General features: G+C 38.1%; 1 protein-coding gene and 1 long non-coding RNA gene across 10 annotated transcripts in view; one reads left to right on the forward strand and one right to left on the reverse strand.

Annotated features, from left to right (window-relative positions):
• Nucleotides 1-25,276, reverse strand: part of osbpl8 (oxysterol binding protein-like 8) — a 73,791-nt gene that overhangs the window by 39,936 nt on the left and 8,579 nt on the right. For 5 of the 9 annotated variants that reach the window (XM_028043793.1, XM_028043791.1, XM_028043792.1 and 2 more), the window contains one exon: nt 8,987-9,084. In XM_028043793.1, coding sequence (XP_027899594.1) covers nt 8,987-9,031 — 45 coding nt within the window. In that variant the 5' untranslated portion in view covers nt 9,032-9,084. Of the gene's footprint in view, nt 1-2,534; nt 2,554-8,986; nt 9,085-15,081; nt 15,230-19,931; nt 19,952-25,276 lie in introns of those variants that run through there. The other 4 variants (XM_028043797.1, XM_028043796.1, XM_028043790.1 and 1 more) reach the window with 3 other exon arrangements.
• Nucleotides 15,136-24,388, forward strand: LOC114160892 (uncharacterized). The gene is made up of 3 exons (XR_003598886.1): nt 15,136-15,145; nt 15,189-15,195; nt 24,075-24,388. It is a non-coding gene; the product is annotated as an uncharacterized LOC114160892 (long non-coding RNA).

The following is a 25,276-nucleotide window of genomic DNA, read 5'->3' on the forward strand; positions in this document are numbered from 1 at the left end:
TCTCATTAGACAGCAGTGTTTCAACATGATCCAAAAAGATCAAGATAGAGGATGGCCTGGTGGTTAAATGGGCCTCACACTAAGTGGTGTCTCAGTTTCATCACAGCAGGAGACCAGGGGCTCAGGAAGAGCGCAGAGGTGAGGTGGTGAAAGTCCTCAAGAATAATAGACTTTCACCAGTGTTAAAGAGCCTAACTAAAGCTCTGTTGGTACACTGCACACAACATTTAGAAGCAGGAACCCACTTAAAAAGAAAATATGTAATAATAGATAACAAGACAAATAGAAGGGTAGATTGTTTTAGTAAAATTCTCAGTTGGGGGTGTGCTGTGGTGGCGCAGGGGGTTAGCACGCCCCACGTTTGGAGGCCTTAGTCCTCGACGCAGACGTCGCGGGTTCGATTCCCGGTCGTCGGGACTCCCGGTCCCGACGACCTTTGCCGCATGTCTTCCCCCCTCTCCTCACCCTCCTTCCTGTCTGCCTACTGTCGGAAAAAATACGAGCCACTAGCGCAGCAAAAACTCTTCGGAGAAAAAAAAATAAAAATAAAAAATAAAATAAAAATGATTCTCAGTTGGAAAAGAATCAGCAATGTAAGATTTTTAACCAAGAAGTGACATGGAGGACCGGCTCAAGGATGATAGCTTGAGTTGGGTAAACAGTCTGCATGAGGTTTTCATTAGGAGAGTTTGGGGAAGAGAGCACCAATTAAGATCTTGTGTACATACCACGAACCAGGAGGAACATTTTATTAGTATTTTTTGGCATCTAGTTGGAAAATAGCTTTTGTCCAGAACTGATGCGTAGCTCTCCCCAAGCCAGAAATAAAACAATCTCAGAGCATACTTTGGAGAACAAAAAATAAACAATGCATCTAATTATGTTCTGGGGCTTTATTTATAATTTTTACATACAATTTTAGCTAAATTGGAATTCAGCTCAAATGTATTGAGATAAAGCTAAATTTTAATCTTATGCAGGTTGAGGTTAGAGATAATCTGAATGTAGTTTATGTCTTAAACTACATCAAACTAGTTCAAAATTAAAACTACAAGGGCAGATACAGTAAATGAGCCACAAAGCAGTGATTGGTGAGTCTCTATCTATTAGGTTAAAAGCTGCATCTGTCGTTTTGAGGGGAAGCGTTATGAAGGTAGACTTCACAGTCCAGCTGCTGTTCAGAATGAACAAGCACAGACCTTGGCTAGTGCTGTCAGGCTGATTACTCTCAGCACTAACCTGTCTGCCTGCACCTATTGAACACAGCCAACACTCCCGCAGAGCCTCTACTGTATTGTGAGGAAAATAAATAGGAACAAAAACGCAACTGTTTCTGGAATACTGATGATACAAAGCAGAACCCTAGAAACAGATCAAGTTAATTTGCTCCCATCTAAGTAGTATGAACATGGTTGGATATTTCAGCAGCGTTTACAGATAGGAGCTAACTCCGGAGTAGGCATGTAGGTGGACTGGAAAGGGTTTGCTGATTAAGGAGTTATGCTTCAGTACTTCGTATCTCAAACGGTAGCCGTTTGTACCTCCTGTTATTTGCACCATAGTTCAGCTCTTAGCCTAGATGTCTTCCTTACTCACTTCTGAAGAATAACTGAAAGACAATTAAAGCAACAAACACTGATACTTGCAATGACGACATTTTGCTAAAGACAATTTAAAGTAATTTTCTATACCTAATCAAAGTGGGGTTCCAACTTTCAAGAGTTCTTGGTCCTTCTTGTTCATTTAAAAAGATAAAACAAAAAAGCTAACTATGCCAGATTAAATAGGAGAATGAAGGAAAGAAGGAACACAGGAACAATGCAGGAACGAACGAAGAACGAACACAGGAACCAGGAATGAACGAACGAAGGAATGAATGAAATATCAAATGAAAGAACGAAGGAATGAACGAACGAAGAAAATAAAAAACGAAAGAATGAAATAAAAAATAAACATCTGGGGGATAAAAGTCTAGAAATTACAATAATTTTTCTATATTTTCTATATATAGTATGGAAGAGAAAATTTAATTTTCTCTTCCATACTAATCCAGACATGCAACATACTAAAATAAACTTTCCCAGAAATTTTAAAGACCGTGTTGCTATCTGGCCAATAAACATCTAGAACAACAATGCTGTTGGAGGAATTTTGGTTCGATTGAGGGAGTCCAAATTTGTCTGATTTAATAGAGTTTACTGGTCCGACAAGAATCAGAACCACAGTCAATGGAAGTAAGTACAACACAAGATTTTCTAAGAAAAAAACCCAATATAAAATAAATATTGATAATTTATTGATACGCAACAATTGAACACTTGTGATTCTGTACCTGTGTAACTGAAGAAAACACCCAGCTACACAGAAAGCCGATAAGCAATGGTTAGAAAATGGTTTATTTAAAACAAATGACTTTCTAGTAAATTATAGAGCAACATACCTCAAGAGTAGCGGAGCATTACCCAAACTCTCCTCAGTCTAAGCTACCCACTCTTGCTTCCTGCTATGAGTCTAACAGTTTAAGGTTCACTTACAGCACACAGGAACTGCAGTCAATCGAGGGAGAGGAGTTTATCGCTGCTACCGTTTTCTTGTTCAGACTAAAAGTGGTGTGACATGCCGCTGAGCTCCAACACACACACACACACTGAAAGGAAAGGAGGAGACAAGACGGAGAGAGAACACACATGCAGGAGAATTTGAGCCTCCTCCTTTCTCTCTCTTTCTGATGAGAGATCTCTCCTCTCTTTGCTTACTTCTTCTTCCTCTACATTCCCCCCCCCCCACATGAAGCCTTCAGTAATTTACTTGTTTACTTTCTCAGCGGTTGTTACATCACTGCCATTGAATACTCTTACTCAGCTTTCATCCATTCTCTAAAGCCCTTGTGATTTCCCCCTTCCTATCTCTTCATCAATCCACCCCCTTGCTTGTTGCTTTGAGAACTGGTCTTATTAAGACGCAATTCAACCGTGAATGCAAAACTTCAAGCAACCACCTCAGTGAAGTACGCCGTTAATTGTTTATAAGGAAGCAAAATATAAACCAAACATGAGGGGTAGGCTATTAAAAATGGGGATTTGTGCGCCATCCGGCTCAATTACTGTAACCACACTACTCCTTCCTGGGAACTTGTTGACTGAAGCACCACTGCATCAATAAAGCAGTGACCAGGGTAATCTCCATAGGTCACAATGGAAAATCAACTCTGAAGACGACTCGCTTACCCCCTAATCATCCTGAAACCTTTTTATAGTTCCACTTAGAAAGACATAATGCCTCGTTTTCACCGAGTGGTTTGCCACGGGTTGGTGTGGTTTGGTACACTATTTTGTGCTTCCATTGTAAAAGCGGCCCATACAACAGAACCGTACCGCACCATTCGAGGGCTTACGTCAGTAGTAGGTCCATTGGTATGGCTATGGTGAAGCTATACAACAGTCCATTGATTTGGGGGAAAAGAAAAACTTGCTTGTGACAAACAAGACATTCTATTGCATCAAGTTTGTTGTTTTTCTTGTCTGATGTGATGTTTAACACCTCCTGCCCAATGAGAGTCCAACTGGCAGTGGAAACCTAAATACACTGGACCATAAAATAGTGTAACGAATAGCACCGCTCAGTGGAAAGAAGGCATAAAAAAGGCATGACAAAAAAAGAGGTTCAAATGGCATAAATAGTTCTTTAAGGCACAGCAAAGCATTATGTCTAATGCTTATTAGACATAATTTTCTATCAATTATGTCTAATAAGCATTTCTACTTATTTACTTTTCATCCCACTCTCCTGACGAGTCACACTGAGGACATTAATTGCATTTTTTTCATTCACACTCACAAAGCAATAATTGAAATATGTCAAACATTCTCCAGTCTGCTGACAGAGTAGTCTGATTCACATCATGAGACTCATTATCTTTGGAATGACAAAAAAAAACTGCTTCTTCCACTCAAAATAGCAGAAAAAAAACTAGTCATTCTTACTGCAAAGCTCATTTGCAGTCGAACACCAGCCTTTAGAAATAGACTACAGTCTTTAGCTGTGGGCAGGAAACCCCCTGTTGAGTGACTTTCAGTCTGTGACTTTGGATAGGTTTTCTCAAATACCAGAAAAACAGAACCATTTAATAGCGGCTACATGACAGCAGAACAAAATCTCTGAACAATTACTGGAAGAGAATTGCATTTTTTTTTAAACTATTTCTGTAAAAACCAAATGAAATGTGCAAATTAAAAGAAAAAAAACGTTAAAAGCAGGTCAGAATAAAGTTATGAGTCATACCTTTCCCTGTTATAGAATACCAATAGAAAACTTGAGTCACACACCACCACACTGGTTACCTAACAACAATTTTTTATTTTTGCTTGGATGCAAATTTGACTTCACATTCTGTAGAAGGTGTTGACAGATTTACAATATTGTCAATAGTGAAAGATCAGCTAAATACCTCAACTAATTATTAATTATGAATTTAAGTTCAAAGGGATAATTATATTGAGGTTTTAGAGTTGGAAAACACTTTAGTCAAACATCTACTCACATGCTTCTGCAAAACAGTGTTTATTCATCCACTCAGTTTTCTCTCTTGCCTGTCCTCCACCCACCATTCTGGCCCAACAAGCTGATTTATCTGCCTAGAAATTTATACTTTTTGAATGTTAAAATATGCAACTGCACCTACATCATCTGCATTTCACTCCATCATTTACATACCAAGTGGCTGCATATTTTTCTAACTTTTTGTCCGCAACATCTTTGCCATATTTACTGCTGGAGATACTGTCTTTTCCCCCCCCTGCTGTTCAATTAGACCAGTTTACTACAGCAGAGAGAATGTCTCTAAAGTGGAAGCTTCTCAGATCAACTCCACGCCTCCCATTCCCCCAACCACTGATGTACAGAGGCTGACTCAGACCTGGTGTCTCGCTGTGTAACAGAAGCCTCAAGTCAATTTTTACATCTGGCTCCATTAGCCTCCTGGACTCGATACCAGTTCCCCCCACAGATCAGGCTTTGAAAAGAGAAGCTTAGTTTTAAGTCGGTGTTGCTATGAAAGAATGAATCTTTAATTGAATACACTGTGCAGCTCTACTTCTGACCCATAAAAAGACAATGGAAAAGTCTTGTGACAATATTGGAAAAACCTGATGTGGAAAAATATTGGTGAAAGTTGTGAAAACTACAGACTAATAAATAAAATGTGTTAATTCATTTCTTTCTTTTGGCTTCATAGCTGTGTCAGTGGACGTTAGGGTTCACAGCCACTCTTGAATACTTGTCTGTCTATGACTTCATAGCACCAAATATAGCTTAATATGCTTTAATGCGCACAGAGGAAACCGTTTTGGCACTACCACAGAAGCTAACACTTACAGTCTTCCTTATCTCTGCTCTTGGAGGTCCAGCCAATCAGCACCAAGGAAAATAATCTGCACTCCTGGATTGGTGGAGTGCACCAATCCACCAGTCCAGGAGATAGGATTGGTGGATTACACTCCTCGATTGGCAGGCTGGCAAACGCTAGCCAATAGCATATCAAGTATCAAGATGTCTCAGCTTCCCAAGGTACATGTGCTTTAAAATATTCTAGATATGTTTGATATAAAAAATAAAAAATTGCCAATATGTGGATTTTTCTTGAGTAATGTGGAGTTACATTCCACAGAAAAGTGTGCCAATAGGTGAATCTGTAAATAGGCATGGGTCCTTTGCAGTCCCTAATGGAAAAAAATACAATTTGAGATATCTAGCTCAGCATCAAGGTTTTATTGACAAAGTTGCCAACTTGTGCTGTTTTTGCATTAAAGCACATTAGTTGTCCTTTCTTATTGACTTGGCCAACAGTTTTTAATGTCACTTCAAATAGAGCAAATCTATCACAGGCATAGAAAGCTTGAACACATGGTGCTTAGACAATTAGCTGATATATACAGCAGTCAAAGCACAATTATATTCATTGGAGCCACTAAAAAACATCTTAAAACCACACATTTCCTCTTCCTTTGCCATTGCTAGTTGGCAGACTTTCACAGAATGTTCCGGGTCTAAAAAAAAAAAAAAAAAAAGGTAGACGCTGAGCCAGAACTCACAAAAGAACAACCGCATGATCATAATCACAGCTTCAGGGTACAGAAGATTATTCATCCCCCCCCCACTAGGCACTGACAGACATATGAACTTGGTTTTGATTATGTGGATGTTTCCAAGGGGCTCTGGTTGGCGCTCCGATTTGCACAAGCTCTTATTAAGGTGGACCCCAAGTGATAGAATCCCCACATACAGCCCAGGAAGTCAATTAGAAAAATGTATTCAAGAGTAAATCTATCCACATAGCTTTCAAACCAATTTAATTTAACCATCATCGGCAGATTAATTATCCACTGACTAAATTAGGGAGGGATGTAGGCAGGAGGGGTTGGGAGGGGGAATGAGCTTGCAATATTAACACAGAAAAAAAAAAAAGAAGAAAAAAAGCATTATTAAAACTCACACCCACTTTCAGCCTGTGTCAAAGAGGGGAAAGTGCTTAGTTCTGCTCCCACTCAACCTCATTGTGGTTGATTGGACAGAAAAAACTGTGGGAGATGGATTCAGGACTAATATTACCTAATTTATCTGTCACCATAAGTCCCCATTATTCCTAGAAACGCTGCTGCTTAGGATGATGATTCAGATACATTGGGAACTTTAAAGAGGTATATTTTAAAACATGTCTGACATTTTGGGATGTTACAAACTTTAAATGTATTTTACAGGCATTGGATCAGGCCAACATAATACATTTAAACTAGAAGAAAAATGAGTTCAGTTTTTCTATATTGATTGAAATAAAACTTTGGACAATGTGGTGTAAAATTGTACAAGAAAACTTTATTATTCCAGTTAGAGACTGAGACTGAATTCTTGCCCCTTTTTTAATCCAAGTCACACTGGATGAAAAGCCTCCTAACAACAACTTTCGACTGGCTCAACGGCTTAATTCAATGGATGAGAACTCAGCGGCTCATCTCCATCTTAAGCACAAAGTCACTGATGAAGATAGCAACGTCTGAGATGATGAAATCTTCTCGGATCGTCTACTAACAATGTTTGTAACAATGACCTTAACAGTGAGTTTATTGACCTTAAAAGCCCCAATAGTTTGTTCTGACAATAACTTTTAAGCCTGATGTTTCCAACCCATGAGCAGAACCCAATAAGTCTTTTGGATCAGAAGTGAATGAAATCCAAATGATTTCTAGTTAAAAGAAATTTGGAAGAAATTCATGAAAACTACACAAATGTTCTATATTTAGAACATGTAAATATGGGCTTACATGTTCTCACAACTTCCCCCACGTCTGGCAAGTTTGTTAACCAGATGGAATACAATCACATGTACTTTTAGAAAATCCAATGCTTTGCAAAAAATAAAACTCGAAATCTAATTAAGCCTCCAGAAAGATAAACAACTAAAAAAAGAAGAAAAATATTGACATACAAATTAAGAAATTAATGATTGTTTGCCTTTTAAAGATAGGCAAAACAAGCATTTGTAGCGTGTATTGTGAGCGCTCTAATACCAGGAAGTGTTAACTTTCCATCAAAGTGCGGAACAAGAAAGTGTGGATTGCTATGTTCTTTTTTATTTTTAGCCACCAGCTTATTCACCATCTCTGTTCTTTGGAAAGAGGATGTTGAACAGACATGGCTGACCTTTAATCATCTGTAGGCAGAGTGGCCATCCTCCACCACACAAGCTCTGAGGCAAGTGTAACTATGTACAGCAAAGTTCAGTGTCTGTCACAGTCAGCCAGACAAGCCTGTGGTAGACTGAGAGTATTTGTACCTTAGACTGGTTATTAAGGTTCAAAGGGTACACTCTAGTAGCAGATAATATGTCACAGATACCAGCAGGACACAGGAAGCTTCTCCAATTTAGCATTAGAGCGTGGGGATTGAGTAAAGACCACTATCAATGTGTAGAAAGCAATAACGCAGGGAGGGAGGAGCATTAGCTCATAATTTAAATTGGAATTTACTATATATATATATAATAGTTGATAATTTGTTAAATTCCTGTAAATACAGATGTACAAAAAGAAAAATACTTCCATGTCCAGAAATCACCAGATATAGTTGTGGTGTAATTTACATCCAAGTTGTGTGTTCTGTCCACCAAAATATAGAAAGGTTACACTCTACTACAAAGTAAATATGGGCTTAAAGAGAAAGCTGACTCCAAATGTGGCATTAACATTGGAAAGCCACTGATGCGAACCCAAAACATTAAACAGAGATACTGTCAGTGAAAGAGAGAAAGAAAATCCAGACTTTGTTAAATTCTCACGCACTAATGATTTCAGTAACCCAGACGGTTTGCAAATGGGTCCATGGCATTGGATAACTTTCAAATCTGTAGCATTCACTCCAGCCAAGTTGGAACCAAACTCTGCAAGGTGGATATGGAAGCTGAATGCTAACAGGTGATGCTAACCATGGCCTTTGCTGTGAGTGCTGTTACAGACTGCAGGTACTCAAATTAGCTTTTAAACATATCAGTGAAGAATTTTATAATGACAATGACAAATCTTGAAGAAGCTATGTAAAATATATTGCGATATATCTGTGATTTATTTAGGCTGTGAGAGAGCGCAATACTTTTGCATACCTATGTTTTACCCTCTTGAGCTTTGGAACATAGTGGATTTTAATACTTAAACATAGCTGAAACACAACTTACACATTTAAGCAGCTGTTTATTTATTTATTTTTAATTAGCAACTAGTACTGTTTCTCTCTTTTCCCAAGAAACGTTGTATGTGGTGTTCAACAGCTAGGATGTCTAACATTTCAACATCTCCTTCCAATGCTGAACAGCAAACGTTATTTGATCATGTCAGTTATAGAACAAAAGGTTGATGTGGATTCTTCATAAAGTTACCAAACAACTCAAAATATTTCTCAGTCTAACTGTGTATTGCCATGAAAGTGTGGAGCTACTTACCAAAGTTGTCTCAGGCTCCAGTTGGGACTCAGAAGAGGACTCCATGCTTGTCTGTAACCGGAGTCAAGTCTGCCTATGCTGCGCTGATGACTGCATCTCTGTGGAGACGAAGAAGCAATGTCTTACTACATGGTATACCTGTAATGAAGTGAGCTTTGTAAAAGTAGAGTCAAGATTTTAGTTCTTTGTAAAACACCTGCTCTCCACGCTCCTAAAAGTTTGCTTGAGCCAAACTTCTGCCCGTTAATAAATGACCCGTTTCGACTGCACACTGAGGAGGATCTGAATCTCTGCCAGCTGCCTTCCCCAAGGTGTCCTGCAAAAAATATTCTCTCAATGCATCTTTTCCCATTGCTTTCACCTTTCTTCCCAGTAGAATCACTGGAGCATGACAACGTTTAACCTTTATTAACTTCAACTTTATGACGTCTTGTCATTTTAACTGCTCAAATCCAACCAAATGTGGAACGTTGTACAAAACTTCAAAATCACCCATAATTTCAGATAATTTTTACATACAAAATGATCCCTTAATTAAAGGAATCATTTTAAGAAATTACTTCAGATTTTAACGCAATTAAAATCATATGTGAATAAGTTTATTCATGTGATAAGAGGTTTAAAAACATGCAGCACTGTCTTCTTTGTTTCTTTCGCCAGTTGATCGCATGACTCGTGTGATGAAGGGAAAAAAAAGTTTTGTTTTTTTTATTTGTGTGTTTCCATTAAGCAAATCTATTTTCATAATTGCAATTTGTACACCTTTATGGTAGATGGAAATACAGGTAATGCAACAGATTAGGTCAAAAAATATTTTTAGATCGTAGAACAGCATTTTCAGCCCAGACCGAAATCTAGTTGCCAATCTGGGGGGGAAAATTTGAAGATTCATGTTGAAAGACGCACTCCGTCAAGACAAGTTTCTTCCAACAACCCAAGCATCAAACTCAAAGATCAGCTCTTGAAAATGTGATCAACTTAAACCGCTAAATAGAAAAGAATTAGCCACCATCAGTTACAATTTGGCCAAGACATTGATACCCGGTGTGGCAGAGGGAATTACAGACGGTATAAACAAGAAAAGGTCAGCACTGCCAAATGTTCACATAAAGTTGATGTATTTGTCAATTAACTCTGAATGTCCTTAAAGTCATTCATCCGCATTAAAGCATGATTCTCCCAGCATTTCCGGTGATATCTCACTGATCGTACATCACAAGGAGGTACTGAAAAGCAGCGTTTGAAAGCTAAGACTCTCTTATTCTCCTTGTTGCTCCTGCACAAAAGCCTGGGAATCTGCCTTTCCATTCATTATATTACTTTACATTATTTTTGTGAAGCTAAAATTAGGTTATTTTCAAGCAGCAAGGCAATTTATTCAAATGAGTAAAGATGTTTAAAATAATGCAATATCCAATAAAACAAATGTCAATTTCTCCAGTTTTAAGTCCAAATTAAAGCCTTTAGAGTAGACTCTCAAGTTTAGAAGGTTAAAGCCTTTGAATGTTGTATTCATTTATCTTGAGTATACAAAGGTGTAAAAAGAAAAAGAAAATTTTAAAAGTCACTAAGCAGATTTGTGTCACTGTGGAAACTCTTAGCCATATTACTACCAGATAGCTAGTAACACGTGTCTAGCAAAATAGCTAGCTGGATAGACACAATAAATATATAACAATGAGTAAGAGTCTAAAAGACATACCCACATGACTCAACAGATTGCTAAAATATATTCACCATTTAAAACAATTGAGATAGACATGCCATTAGCCAAGGCTTAAGACTGGAAGAAGCATCTGCTGTATCAAAAACCCGATTCCAAATTTCATATAAATACACAAATAGAAAAATCTTTTTATTTCATGTTTTTTTTTCTGACAATTAAAAAAATCTGTAGCTTGCGGCCCTCCATAAGTGCATGTGATGACATTTTGGAAGGTACAGAACTTTAAAATGGCTCCAAAATAAGTTATGTGGGCAATAATTGGCAGCTATGATCAGCATATACCTTCCCTCCTGTTCTCCTTAAATCACGCAACATCTGTTTAATGTAGCAGTTTGCAACACTACGGTTTTAGTAATCCACTGTGTCCTAATAAGAAGCAGTTGGAGGCATATATTCGCCACATTAGTTGCAATACATATTCTTTTAGGAAGTCGTGTTGGAGGAACACACTGGGCTATTTTATTCAAGTTTTGGTTTGTGGCGCAGTTAGTGTTGACGTGTGACTCCTACTTTATTTGAGGATTGCAGATCTGAAGAACAGTTTAAATTTCCACCACTTTGGAAGCGGTGGCTGAACCAGCAGCAGTCAATTCCCGTTAACATCTGCTGTGCTGACTCCCTTCCCAATGTTCACTCGGTCCGTTTCTGACTGCAAGCTGGCACCACTCAGTTTGTTTAAATTGTCCCACAGACCTCAGTGAGCCAACAGCTCTGACTCACTGTTGGACACTGAAACTGAGGGAATCCTTAGAAACCAGCAGAGCCAACCACCTCGACAGAACAGTTGGCTGGTGGGTTTCTCCTTTGAGGCAGATGTGACAGAGCTGCTTCCAAAATGTTGAGAGTTTTTTTAAGCTCAACCATTGTAGAGCAATTACACCGCAAAGGAAGGCCTAATTACTATCAGAATTATAGTCCAATTAAGGAAATTATCCTGCTCTAATTAGGGTCTTATCAACATCGACTTATGACTGTCAAGTTTTAAACATCCTGCAAAGATTAAGAAAACTGAAACATCACAGAAAATATCTAATTTACTTTACGATCTTAAGAAGACTGAACTGAAGTCTAAATAGAGAAGAGTGTGTGGTTTTAACACTTTGATTACGTAAACTTACAACTTTCTAATGCTACTTAAAAGGTGAAAAGTTTCTGTAAATGCAGAAAAGTGAGTATTTAAGCTAATGTATGCCCTGTGTGCATGTTTTGCTCTCAGACTAAAGGTAGTCTGATTCTTATTAGTCAGGGAGGAGGGCTTCAGTGAGCTTAAAGTAACTAATAGTATAAGAAATAAGTTATATTAGGATTCCAGCATCGCAAATAGTCACATTCCTAAAGACATTCCCAAGACATTTTTGCCCAAAGTGATTTTTGTTTTTGTCTAAATCACCTTAGGGCAATAAAAAAAGGATAATTTCTTGGTCAAATCACTTATGATGACTTACGCCATCATTCTAAGGTTTGTTTTTACCATTTTATCAAGAGAATGTTGTTCTTTTTGTTGGTATTTGGAGATTTGGATTAGGTTACAGAACAGAATGTTGACAAGTACAGCTAATGCCAATAGAGTGCCACACCTTGTATTTTTTCTCCATGTTTGCATTGACATTTGTTCTTCGGTAGTGGTGTGCCAATTGTAGTTTTCTGGCTGATTACCGATCTGTAGAAAACCTGATCTGCCGATTCTGATTTTAGCTGATGTACAGGCTACTTGATATCCAGTTAAACCAGCTAAGATCCCTATGACTGAACATTAAACAAGATCCAAGGTGTGGCAATCAATTTCAATCAAAGGTATTTTCTATGGGATGAAACTTCATCCAAGTATCCCTACTACATATCGAAATAACTTAAACGTTAATACAAAATGATAGAGGCCTAGACTTGAACAAACATTGCGGTTTTATCAACCTGCACGTCATGCTTTTTATGGTTGCAAATATGCAACTTTATGACAAATTTCATCTTGCCAGAATTGAGGAGTAAATGCTTCAATGAATGTCCGGTAATAAAAAGACAAAGATTAGAAGAAGGAGAGCCGGACCAATGTAATCTTCTGAGTGTCCCAGTTTGATGATGTACTCAGGGGAAAGACATCTTAAAAGAAAAATTAAACCATGTAGGTCAGAGAGAGTGGAATATTAATCAACCGAGCCTGAGGGACAGACCACTGCCTTTCAAGTGCAAAGAGGATTGAAGAATATCTACAAAAATAAGGTTTGCTTTTTATTCCCAAGTGGGGTTTTAAATGAACAAACTCTGACTCTGCATAAAGGAAACCAAAACAGAGAGAAATGGGGATTCATTTAAGGGATACAATATTAAAACAATACATACCCCTGGCTTAAAAGGTTGAATCTAATTTAGAAAAGCTTTGTACCATAATTCCAAAACAAATTTACCAAGCCAGTCTTTGCTATCTCTACACTAACAGAGCATGTTTTAAAAAGATATTTATGTAGCAGAAGGCCTAGTAATGACTAGATTTTTTTAATCCTCATTGACAAAAGAAATTACATAAAGTAATACACTGATCATGGTATAATAATGCAAGTTTGCTCTCTCAAAGACCTATAAACTCCAACTAATTTTGTAAGGAATACTCCACAATGGACTGAAAAACATTTTAAATGTCCAAAATAAAACAAGACAACCAAAACCAATGAATAAAAAGGAAATAAAAACCACACACCACTGAAACCAAGCTGAATATGGATTATGCAGTCTCTCTTAGCAAAATTGCCCTTCAAAAAATATTAATCACCAGAGTTTTAATTATTGAGCTAATTTGAATTGATAATGAAATTAACAGTTTGAACATCCTGAAAAAACAGATTTCAGCAAAAATTAATGAATTGCGCATCAAGAAGTAACCATAGGGACCACAATCCAACACCGTAATAGGCCTTCCCACAGCAGTGTGTGACCACGCTGGAGGATGAGGTGTCAGGCAGTTCAATAAATTGTAAAAATTCTTTGTATTTGCCAATGTTATTTCTACAAAATGTATCTACTCTAATAAATGACACTAAAGAATCAAACTCCGGCTCTCCAACGACATAAGGTTCATCACCAAGATCCTTTTTTACAATGAAGGAATAATTGATGAGGTCCAGATTTTCTTTTTTTGTGTGTGAAGTCTGGCTGGACGATGTGGTTGAAAAACTTGTGAAGATACAACTGTTTAATATCAATCGATATCGATAATTGTTGATTCGGTTTTTTTGGTTTGAAGTATGTATCTGAAATAATGCCAAAGTGGTGGTGTGGCCTTCCCTGTTTTATTCACAGTTTTCACCATGAGACACGGTGTGGCAAAACCTTAAACTGCTGCTGCAATACACTCAACAGATTGTTGCTAGGTAACCAAAGAGCGAGTTGGTTGATGCCACCAACCTTGCTTAGCTCACTGTGAGAGGTTGAGAACAGAAACCCTTTCCTCTGCCTACATCTCCCAAAATGCTGGATCGGAGTTCAGTAAATATTCTATGAATAATGTAACAGATGTATTATCTATTGATATTGATCATATGTTTATTGTCAATAACTGATTTATTGTCCAGCCCTAATGTGAAGTTCATATTATTCATTGTTAGACATCCACATAAAAAGACTATAAGTATGAGCCTGCATATTGAAAATGCTTTAAAAATAATGTGATTCAGACATCTGTGGACGCAAATGCTGATCAGGTGGAGAGCGCTGGGCTCGCAGGACGTCAAGGACACCTCACACTGTTCATTCCTGTGATGAGAGAAAGAATGGCTGTCCTTCAGATTTGAACTGACTGTTGGCTGATAACACGCAGAACAGAGAGCGAAAGGAACATCACAGAGCAAACAAGGCGACAGCTCAACTACAGCGCTGCAAAATGAAAATGTGGATGACGCATGCAGCTCCAGTGGAATACAAGATGTGTGTTTGTGTTGCCATACCTTGTGCAAAACAGGAAGAAAAAAAAAACGGGACACACAAGGCTACAGATTTGAGCTCAACTATGCAGTCATTTCCAAGACAACCTCTGATGGATTTGAGGACGTCGGAAGGAGTTGCACAGACACAAAGGTCACCAGTGATATATCTGTAACCTGAGAATGACCTTAAAGCAGAGCGGGACGACGACCCCTCACACACACACCATTCAGAGATATAGAGAGCATCTATCCCACGGCAGGACGCGACTTCCCTGCTTGACAATCTCTTGTTCTGTCACAGACACACTGTGATATCATCTATCGGAGAGCCAATGCAAGGCAGACACTGGGAATTCTAATGAGAAAGCAGAGGACATAAAAACAGAGGCTGTTCGGCGCAGCTAGCACGTGTGGAAGAGAACAACAGGGGAGAGGTCTGGGGGGGAAAGACCTACCTTACGCAGCTCGGACCGCAGATGGACAAACAGAGGAAGAAGAGGAACCTCGAGATGACATCATGTTTTTCACCCTCCTCCTCTGATATGTAGGCTATTGCTGCAAGGCTGCCGGTGTCAGCGGAGGAGCAGCAGCAAGCAAAGCTCCCTCTCTGAGTGTGTGTGTCCCACATGTAAAGCCTCCGCTGCACCTCTTATTGCGTGTGTTAAAGCAACAGGCATAGCTAAAGTGTTGCGGCGTCTTGTTGAAAATCCCACATGCGGACTGATAAGAGTGGTCAGGTGGGGTTTGAAAAGTCAGAAGGACACGGTCTTGGGCCTTGGACCATCTTTGGGCTGAAACAATCAATCTTGATTAATCGATTATTAAAATAACCGTTGATTAATTGATAACTGCAGTATACAGACCCAAAATAAACCATTTAGTGAAAAAAAAAAACTTAGAGAAGTACATAAGTCAAAACTGTGTCGATAGTTCTGCTTTCAAAGGAAAAAAATTGTTTCATAAAAATCTGTCTTCACTTAAAAGAAGGTGTTTATTTGTTTTTTTTTAATAAAAGCACCTTTGTCTGTAGACATGTTTCATCCAAAACACCTCCTGTAATAATTGGCTACTAAAACAATCCTTAGTTGCAGCCCTAAACCATCTAGAACCATCACGTTCAAAAACCCAAACTTAGCAAAGGAAGAAAAAAGATAATGACGTTTCTATGCTTTCCAGCTCTTGGAGCAAATCACCTACACCTGAAATTTGCAGAAACGGCTGCCTCCTTTAAATCAGGGCTGAAAACATTTCTGTTTCCCACAGCTTTCCTATAAGGGTCATAGATCAATTTATTTTGATCACATTTTATATATATTTTTTAAAGTATTATATTTTGTGATGCCAAAATGTTATCATTATTTTTAATACCCAGTTCCTTTATTTTCTGTGATGCCATTTAAATAATTGTGTATGAAGGCTGCGGCACAAATAAACTTGCTTTGTCTCCCCTTACCAGGTCACCATATTAAATGTGAACAGCAGGCGCTGTTTGCTTACTACGTCTGCTAAGCTGATCCATTAGGGTAAATTATGAGGGAAACGGACACCAGGTTTCCCTTTAAAAGGACACTCAGGCATGTGACCTGTCAACCAGACAAAACACGTCTATGGCCGGTGTTGCATACAGTGAATTGGACACTGGAAGGCACGCTAAACACGGCAGTGTAAGACTTAAATGATGAAAAACACATAAAAACCTACTAATTAGACAAATATTGCAAATCCACTGCACAACATAAACTAGAATTTATTTTGAGTGGCTTCTAAGCTTTAAACTAGAATCAACTGGATTTGAGAAAAATAAAATAAAATTCACCATGTTTGTTTTTAAAATGTGATTCTGACTAAGACAGCAGTTCAGACAAAAAACTCTCTTGCAAATGTAATTTAGAAAAAACTTATTAGTTTCTATAAACTATTTGATTAAGCCTCCTCAAAGGAAAGAAAGATAATCATGCAAATCTGTGTGAACCTCTTTCATAATCTCTCTTTGGATTATCTCAAATAAAATTACATGGTCCTAAGCATCTCCCCTTTAAGTCTTAAAATTTAAGATTAATAATTACATATTGGAAAGCAGAAATTAGCTGGGGCACATCTACAGTAATTAAAAATAGAAGTATTCTGATACAGTTGCATGAGTTGGGTTTTTTTTTGTTGCATTATCATGGCAGATTTTCCACCCTCACACCCTATTATAGGTGTTCATCCATCTAAACTATTCTTTCACAACAGTTTAATCGTAATGTATTTTTATTTATTAAAACACACATTTAATTTGATGCTCCATTTAGGAATGACTTAAAGTAGCAGTGAGTCAGCCGGGTGTGGAGATGAAGCAAATGTAGCCTAAGGGACTAAGTTCAGTACATACCTCACCAGTGTTGGAAAAATGGCAAACTACTGTAGTAAAGCTGGTGGTGAATGTTCAGTTTTATGTAAGTTTTCAAATGTTTATCTTACCTGTTTTTGAGTGCAATGCCTCAAAACATGTTTTTTCCCCAATAATAAGTTCTTTATATTACAATGGGGGTTTGAAACAGATAAACACAACATGTTGCACAATTCTGAAGCAGAGATAAAATTATGTCATTTAGCTTAAAAATTACAAAATAAAAAGCTGAAAAGTATATGTATTTGTATGTCAGTCTTGAGTCACTACATGTGAAAGTTCATCTCTTCTGCTGCCTTCAACAACATGTCTCAAAATTGTACAATATATAGAAATCAAATAAGATCAGACCCAAAATAGATCCTTGTGGTACACCATCCAATATGGAGTTAAACTCAGTTATTTCACAACCTTTTTAAATGACTGTTCTACAAAATCAACTAATACATTTGCGCAGTACTGTTAATATCCTATATTTGGACATTTTTCAGGAAAAGTCCACTTCACTGGGTGACTATGGTTGATTTACAATTTTCAAATCCTCCAATCAACAAAGAGATCAGTTCAACCAGACAGAGGAGAAGCTGAGCACACACTGGCTTTAGTCATCATGATACCGTGTGCTAGCATCTTGCAAAATGAACTCTTGCTAAACACCACAAACTGTGTCAGAACAAGGGCTCAGCAAAACAACACTTTGCTATCCCACAGTATCAAATAGACTCTTCAAAAGCAACGCATTGTGCAATCCTAAAGGAGCTGCAGCTGTGCACAGCGCTCTGGTGCCTGACTGAGACAGCTAGGACACAACACAGCAGAACACCAACAGAACCTAGAGTTCCTGAGGTTTCAAAAATATATATATATATATATATATATATATATCAATGAGTCAGCTATGAACTGAAACCGTATCGGCACTCGTGACGCAAAACCTAAAACCTACCAAGATGAAAGCCATTATTGAAAAAAGGCTGTTTGCTACAAGTCAACTTAGGAGCAACGTTGAGGACAACAACACTAAAGATACAGCTGGAGATGCACTGGTTTAGATCAAAGTGTTTGAATGGCTCAATCAAAGTCCAAACCTCAATCCAATTAAAAATCTATGAATGAGAGAGAGCAATTATCTGAAGTGAAATGGGCACAAATGTGTCTAACACTAGAACTACCAAAGATTCCCAAAATGGGAATCTTCGTCTAGGTACCAGAGAGGGGCCAGTTTGGCCCTCCAAGACAGGGTGTGAAGAGGCGCCTTTGTTATGTAAATAAGGCCATTACTGACAATGACAAAGGACAATCAGCGTGAAAGTTGATGTAGTGAGTTTGGCTCTCCTCCCCCCTGCTCATCTACAGGGATGCTAATTAGACCATTCAGAGTTGTCAGTTTGGCCACATTTGGATGCTAATAACCCAGTTTGGCCCTCTCTCGGTAGTTCTAGGAAGATACCCAATTTGGCCCCTCTTGGTAGAGATAGGAATTTCTCAAAATCCTGGTAGTCCTAGTGCTAAGGACATTTGTTCGCCCCCAAAGCCACCCCAAAACACTTTTCAGATTCTGATTTGTAAAATCTGTATCAAACAACGCGCCATTTTCCTTCCACTTCACAAACATGCACTGCTGTGTCCAAGTTTGAATACAGTAGCTGGCTCTGATTTTATAGACAGAAGCACTTGTGCCAACATATATATGAGCAACACAATAAGATACTGCTGCCATTAGATTCTGTGAAACTAATTCTCTTTCAGATACCTCTTCCAGTGGATTGCTATGATCCATTTCAAACGGCACCATCTGTCCAACTTTTAATCTGTTGGTTTTATTTGCCTCTTGGAAACAGCCTTGTGTAATGTCTAACATGTCCACAGTATGAAGGTGGGGTGTGTTCATTCCAGGTTTGGCACACCTGCCTGTGTTTCCCACAGAAACTTTATTTGGGTGGGCTGTTTGTTTTCCCACAATTTCAATTCAGAACAAACAAAAGTACTCCCATAACACATCCAAATATTACACTTGCAACTTCTTATTTACAATAAACTGACTCTACTGATTATTTTATCTAAATGTACTAGGTTTAGACAGCTGTAGAGTGAAAGTGCGGTTTTGTAGCAATAGCAGCAGTGCAATAGCTATGTTGCAAAACAGGATTTCATTGTGAGAGGTGAGGCTGGGCTCTGACTCACTGCTATAATAATTTAACTTGTAGAAATAACTGTTAAGAAGCTTTTCTCTTCTTCATTCTTCAGTCTTAGATTTTCCGGATGTAGTTCCGGATCCTTCTGAGAGGCAGAAATTAGTTTCTTTTTTTTTTTACCTAGAAACTACACACACAAGAGCAACCTGTTTAGCCTGAACTATATACCAGAGTTCACAGTTCTCTAAAACATTTAATCAACCAGGTCTCAGAACTCGCAGCAGATACTGGTACAGTATATCATCAACTTATTAAAAATCGTCTGCAAAAACCGTTCTTGTTTGAAAATTTTATGATAAATTTATGATAAATAATCTGACATTTGTTTGCATTTCTAAGTGAGTCAGAGCTTTAGCCTGACTCACTTAAGAGTCAGGCCACGAACGAGTAGAGGGTAGAGGCCACGAACGGGCCTTTGTTTTCTTGCTCTTGGTTTGATCTGATAATATTAAAGAAGTTATCTGAGTTAGGAGCAGCAGTGAATTAAGGAACAAAACTACTCGAAGTTAAAAATATAATAATAAAACACAGGGAAACCTTACCCTAACTCATATCATCTAAGAACTTTCTCCCACATAAAACAACAAATGTATAGTTAACTAAGACAAAGCAGCCTTCCCTAAAGAATGTAGACCCTGCCCTTAAGTCTGCCAACATTCACAAATCTAACATGTTGGATGACAGACAGAGGTAGAAAGTTCAACAAGAGCAAATTTACCACAATACTTTAGGTATGCTCACAGCCTCACGAATAGACATGTCCTGACGTCTCTGCGCTGTCGTCTACTTTCAATTCAAACCCCTATGTGACAGTGAAAATGGCTGCTTTGAGTCCTCTTCACTCAGTAACAGGGTCCATGATCAATAACAAAATGTTGCTACAGGCACAAACCACAAAGAAGAAGACGACGACACGAAGTAAGAGGAGGATGATGGCGGGGCATGTTTTTGAATGACTTATGGTGTAAACAAATGTATTCAGTTGATTTTAATTGCGTGTCTCATTTAAAAGTAAGCACAGCAGTTGCGAAACTGTGTTTTTTCAACATTATCAGGATACTGACAAAGTTTTGTGCACGTTTGTAATGGAAACGCAGCTTGTGTGACTATGTAGGCAGGGATACGATTTTGAATTCAACACTGGTTGGTCAAGGATTGGCGGCAATCATGCAGATAACTGTCCTGTCCCGGTCATCAGCACACTTCTCTGCATTCTCTAGAGGGTACTAGTGGAGCATACCGTCACCCCTCACTGTGAGTGTGCCCAACATAATGACCACTTGCAACACATGAATACAACCTTTTTCTAAGTCAGCAAGGGTCAGCTAATGCCATGTAATGCTTCTGTTTATTGACATCCGGTCAGTGTTGTACCTGACTGCCGAATGCCGTCTGGCAGCGGCGCATCACTCCATTTGTGACGCCACAATAAATGCCCTTTGGTGCTGGCTCCTTGCTAATGAAAGTTTGTGTGTGGAGTGTGTGTTGATTTTTTTTTTTACATAAATTAGTGTTTCTAACCAACTCAGTGGGTATATTAAGAGACCGGTAAATTCTATTGACATTTTTAAAAAGCTTTCTTTTACTGGTAGTGTTGCTTGGTGACTGAAGCTTTGAATATCCAGCATGACTAAACAAGGTCGATAAAAGCTCAATCTACTTATAGTTAGCTGTATTTTTTCCTCTTTATTTCCCTAAACAGACCACTAATTCTTTTCTAATGCTACATAGTATTGCATTTCCTTCTTGCAATTTCCCCTCGTATTTATTTACTCAGGCATGTTTATTTCTGTGCCTCTTTTTCACGTTCCTCCGACACCTTCTCACGTCCCCACGTGCATTTCCTTTTCATTATGCAAATAAGGGAAGCTGCTAAAGTGCCTGAGCAGATGATTGTTTTTAAGTCACAATGCACAAACCTTTCGCAAATAAGCACTAAAAACAAAAACTAATCATGAAAATGCAGCTTCTCGTTTTCACTGGGAAAACTTCCGTTCTCACGATCTCTTAATCTGTAAAACGCAGCATTTTTTTGGTTTTTAAAAAAGCTAGAACAAGCAAAGAAGTAGCTTTGGAGCAATTTTTTACAGCATTAATGCAATTAATGCAGTCTGTGTTGCAATGTTTTATATTAATTATATCATAGGTTCTAAAAGAAGGCCTCCCTCATCTGCACATTGAAGCTTTAAGCAAATGGGAATGTGAAAGAGGAGTCAGAGGAATGTAACAAGGAAACAGAAATACACAAACATGCTTCTTAAAAAAGAAAGGACGGAAGCAGGAAATGCTAATGATATAAAGCAAACAAATCTGTTGGCCACCCATAGTGAAGACGGGTACAAAGCCTTCAGATAAATTCATCTTTGCTTACAAAAGCATTATGCCACATTAAAAAAAAAAAAAAAAAAAACGTCAAGAAATTTTTTTTTTTTTTACATTACACTTTGCCTTAGAGTGGGGTCTTGCTAGTTTTAAGAATTGTGATATGAAGTAAGTTAAACTCAGCTAAGACTTAACCGGAGCTTTGTACTAGAAGATGAGACTAATTTGGAGCCCCAGTCTGGGTAGATTTGGAAGAAAGGATTAATACAGCTGACTCCGACCTATTCTCAGATTCACATATTTGCAGATTTTGGAATTGCAGAATGTAACTCCAAATTATTTGGAGAAAATTCACCTATTTCTGGGTTTGTTTGAAATAAAAATATAAACACAACTTGAGAAGCTGAAATATCTTGATTCAATGCTGCCTAACACAAAGCAGCCAATCCCAGAGCTTTTTTTTTTTCTTTGGTGCTGATTGGCTGAACCCCCAAGAGCGAAGACTGTGGAATTTAGCTTCTGTGTTAGTGCCAAGACATTTTCCACTGTGTGTATTAATGTATATTAAAGTACTTTTTCTGTTTGAACTATTAAAATATGAAATTCTAAGTGTTTTTAGAAGGGGTCTCAAGTTTTGGCAGATTTTAGCCATTTCACAGTCGCTTTGTCCCTAACCCTCGAGAATACCAGGGTCCACTATACATGGAAAACCACCTCACTACTGTTAACTATGGTGGAGAGCCTGTGATGCTGTGGGCCACTTTCTCAACTAAAGACCCTAGGAATCTTGTTACAGAAACCTCTTTTAAATTTTATAATGAAAACTCTTGTGGAGTGAAAATAGTAAATTAAGAGCAAAACTGGGTGATTAAGCGAGACAATGATCTCAAGCATTTTGTCAAACCACCGAGGAAATGCTTCATGAGACACAAAATTATGCTTTTTGAGAGGACAATTATGCTGCTGCAACAGCAGTGAAAATGCTGTAGCTGAAAAGATTTTGAGGGATATTTTCTGGTGATGCCCAAAAATGTCCCCATGCCTGTATGGATTTAGAGAAAGAGAGAAAATTTGCAGAAAAGCTCATTGAAATAAAATGAAGAAAAACAAACGCATATCACACAAAGAAAATATTGGCCACAGAAATGTTTTGAGAGTCTAACGAGGATGGACAGTCCAGGTAATGCGCTGGGACTTTAGGTGCCCACGCTTTTTAACCAGCCCAACAAAACCCCCTCTACCTGCACCCTGTGAGACTGTATACATTAGAAACCGAGCTAATTAATGCTCCGTTTGTTCAGTGTTCTTGGACATACGAGAACTGGTGAAAGCAAAGAGACGCTGGGATGAAACCCCCAGCAAAACCCCAGTTGTTTTTATTGGAATCTAAGCAGCTGTTTAGTTCAGTATGGCTTCGCTAACCTTTTGGAGGGGGTCGGGGCGTGAGGAGGCTAATAAAGGTGGTCACTGGGGGAAAGACAGGCTGAACTGCGTTCTGGTTCAGGTGCTGCTGTCTGGGAAAATCAACGTTGACGTGAAGCGCGAGGCAACAACTCCTCGAGCACATCTGGCATTTGCCAGAACAAATGGATCCAATCAGCCAAACACAGCCAGCGGCTTTAGCGTCCCAGCAGGAGAGATTATCCTCGACCGCCGCATCAGGCTTGGCATTTCGATAACCTCATAAGCTCAAAGATTTAGTTACGATCCACGCAAATGCTATGGAAACAGAAGAGACGAGGTCTGTTGTGGAGGGGTTGTATTCTTCTTCGACAATGGAGATATTTTTAACTTAAATATAAGATTGAGGACAAAAACGTTTCCCTGATGTTCTCTCGTTGGATCCTGCTGGCTCTTAAACTACTCTGACACATTATGCGTCACATGACTGAATTATCTCCGGAGTAAATCCTGGAAAAGCTTCTTTGTATTTGAATCAGGTGTGAATATTAGGACAAATATTTAAAATAATACTATATCTCTCTATCTAGCATAATTAATCAAGAACTTATCTACTACAACACATTCATAGTCTACTGTGTCACAGGAATTTTACGTCTCCAATAAAACAATATTCCAGTTAGCTAGCTAGCTCACCCAAGAAGAACTAGCTTGTTTGGTGAGCTTGTTTTACAGTTTCTGTTTTTCTTTCCAACTTTGAATTCAGGTCAACTTACAGAAAAACGACTGAAATAAAAGCCTGTTTTTTTAAGATACTTTCTTAAAAAAAGATACTTTCCTTTTTTTTTTAAGGACAAAAAAAAATCAAAAATCAAATAAGAATCTGAGATTTGATTTCAAAGTCATATCACCCAGACCTACGTCCAGGAAATTATCGCTAATCATTGTCTGCATTTCCCTTGACCATATATTTGTGCATATTGGAATTATGAAAATAAATTGCTTTATGGAAACACGGCAATTACGGAAAAGCTCATGTTTTTCTATAATAAAAAATAAAATTTGCGCTCGGACGCGATGGCTTCTCGGCTGTATCAAAATCGGTGTATTTTGCAAGCTTATTCGTGTGCGATTTTAGTTGCATTTCTTTTTTTTTTTTCCAAACTTTATTTATGCTTTAACATGAGGTACAGTGTAAAGGCAATGCAATGGTTATATAGTTACAGTGTACCTTTAACTACAAACATAATTGTGCTAGAACAAGCCCAATTATACCCACATATATACACCTACACAAAATACATAAAATGGATCAAGTCAAAGTAAACATATTGCGTTAGCGGACAGAAACAGATATATCATAAGATAAACAAAATAAAAAGGGACCACAGTACTAAATATATGTAAATTTCTTTCCCTCAACCCATACAAACATACACTCGAAAAACGAGAGAAAAAATAAATAAATAAATAAATTAAAAAAAAAAAAAAAAAAAAAAAAAAAAAAAAAATCAGGTGCCAGGGGATACTTCTGTTAATGTATCAATCAAACTTAACTCAAGGAAGAAGATGAAAGAAAGAGAAATATTGATAAGAATAATAAACATCAGCTACATAAAGTAGGTATTACCTTATCAGTCCGGAATATTAGGGAAATTAATCTTTCTAAGGGTTCTTAATAAGGGGCTCCACAAACCCAAAAATCTCGTAGAAGAGCCTCTTAAAGTAAAACGGATTTTCTCAAGTTTAATGAAATACAGTGTATCTCTAAGCCAGTGGGTATATGATGGAGGTTGAGGCGACTTCCATTTTATTATAATCACTCTCCGTGCCAAAAAAGTCAAGAAAGCCAAGGAGGATTTCTGAAAGGAGGACAGGGTGGACTGTGGAGGTTCAACTCCAAACAAAGCAGTCAAGGGGTCAAGCTCCAATTTCTTGTCAAAAATATCTGACAGAATAGCAAAAACTTTGGACCAATAGTTAGAAAGCTGAGGGCAAAGCCAGATAGTGTGGATCAAATTGGCTGGAGAATGTTGGCATCTATCGCAGGCAGGAGAAACGTTGGTGTAAAACTTGGCCAGACGTGCTTTAGTATAATAAGTGCGATACACAAGTTTGCATTGAATTAAATTATGTCTGGCACAAATAGAGGACTTATGCACCAATGACAGGATTAGTGTCCAAAGATCCTCTGAAATGGACTGTCCAAGGTCTTCCTCCCAAAGTGATCTATAGGAATTCAGGGTTTGTGGGCGTAGAAGCGTGATTTGATTGTAAATAAAAGATATGGCTCCTTTCAATTTGACAGTAGGTTTTAGAAGAATGTCTAAAGGTGAATCT

This window comes from Xiphophorus couchianus, chromosome 17, assembly GCF_001444195.1.
Source record: "Xiphophorus couchianus chromosome 17, X_couchianus-1.0, whole genome shotgun sequence".
Taxonomy (NCBI): domain Eukaryota; kingdom Metazoa; phylum Chordata; class Actinopteri; order Cyprinodontiformes; family Poeciliidae; genus Xiphophorus; species Xiphophorus couchianus.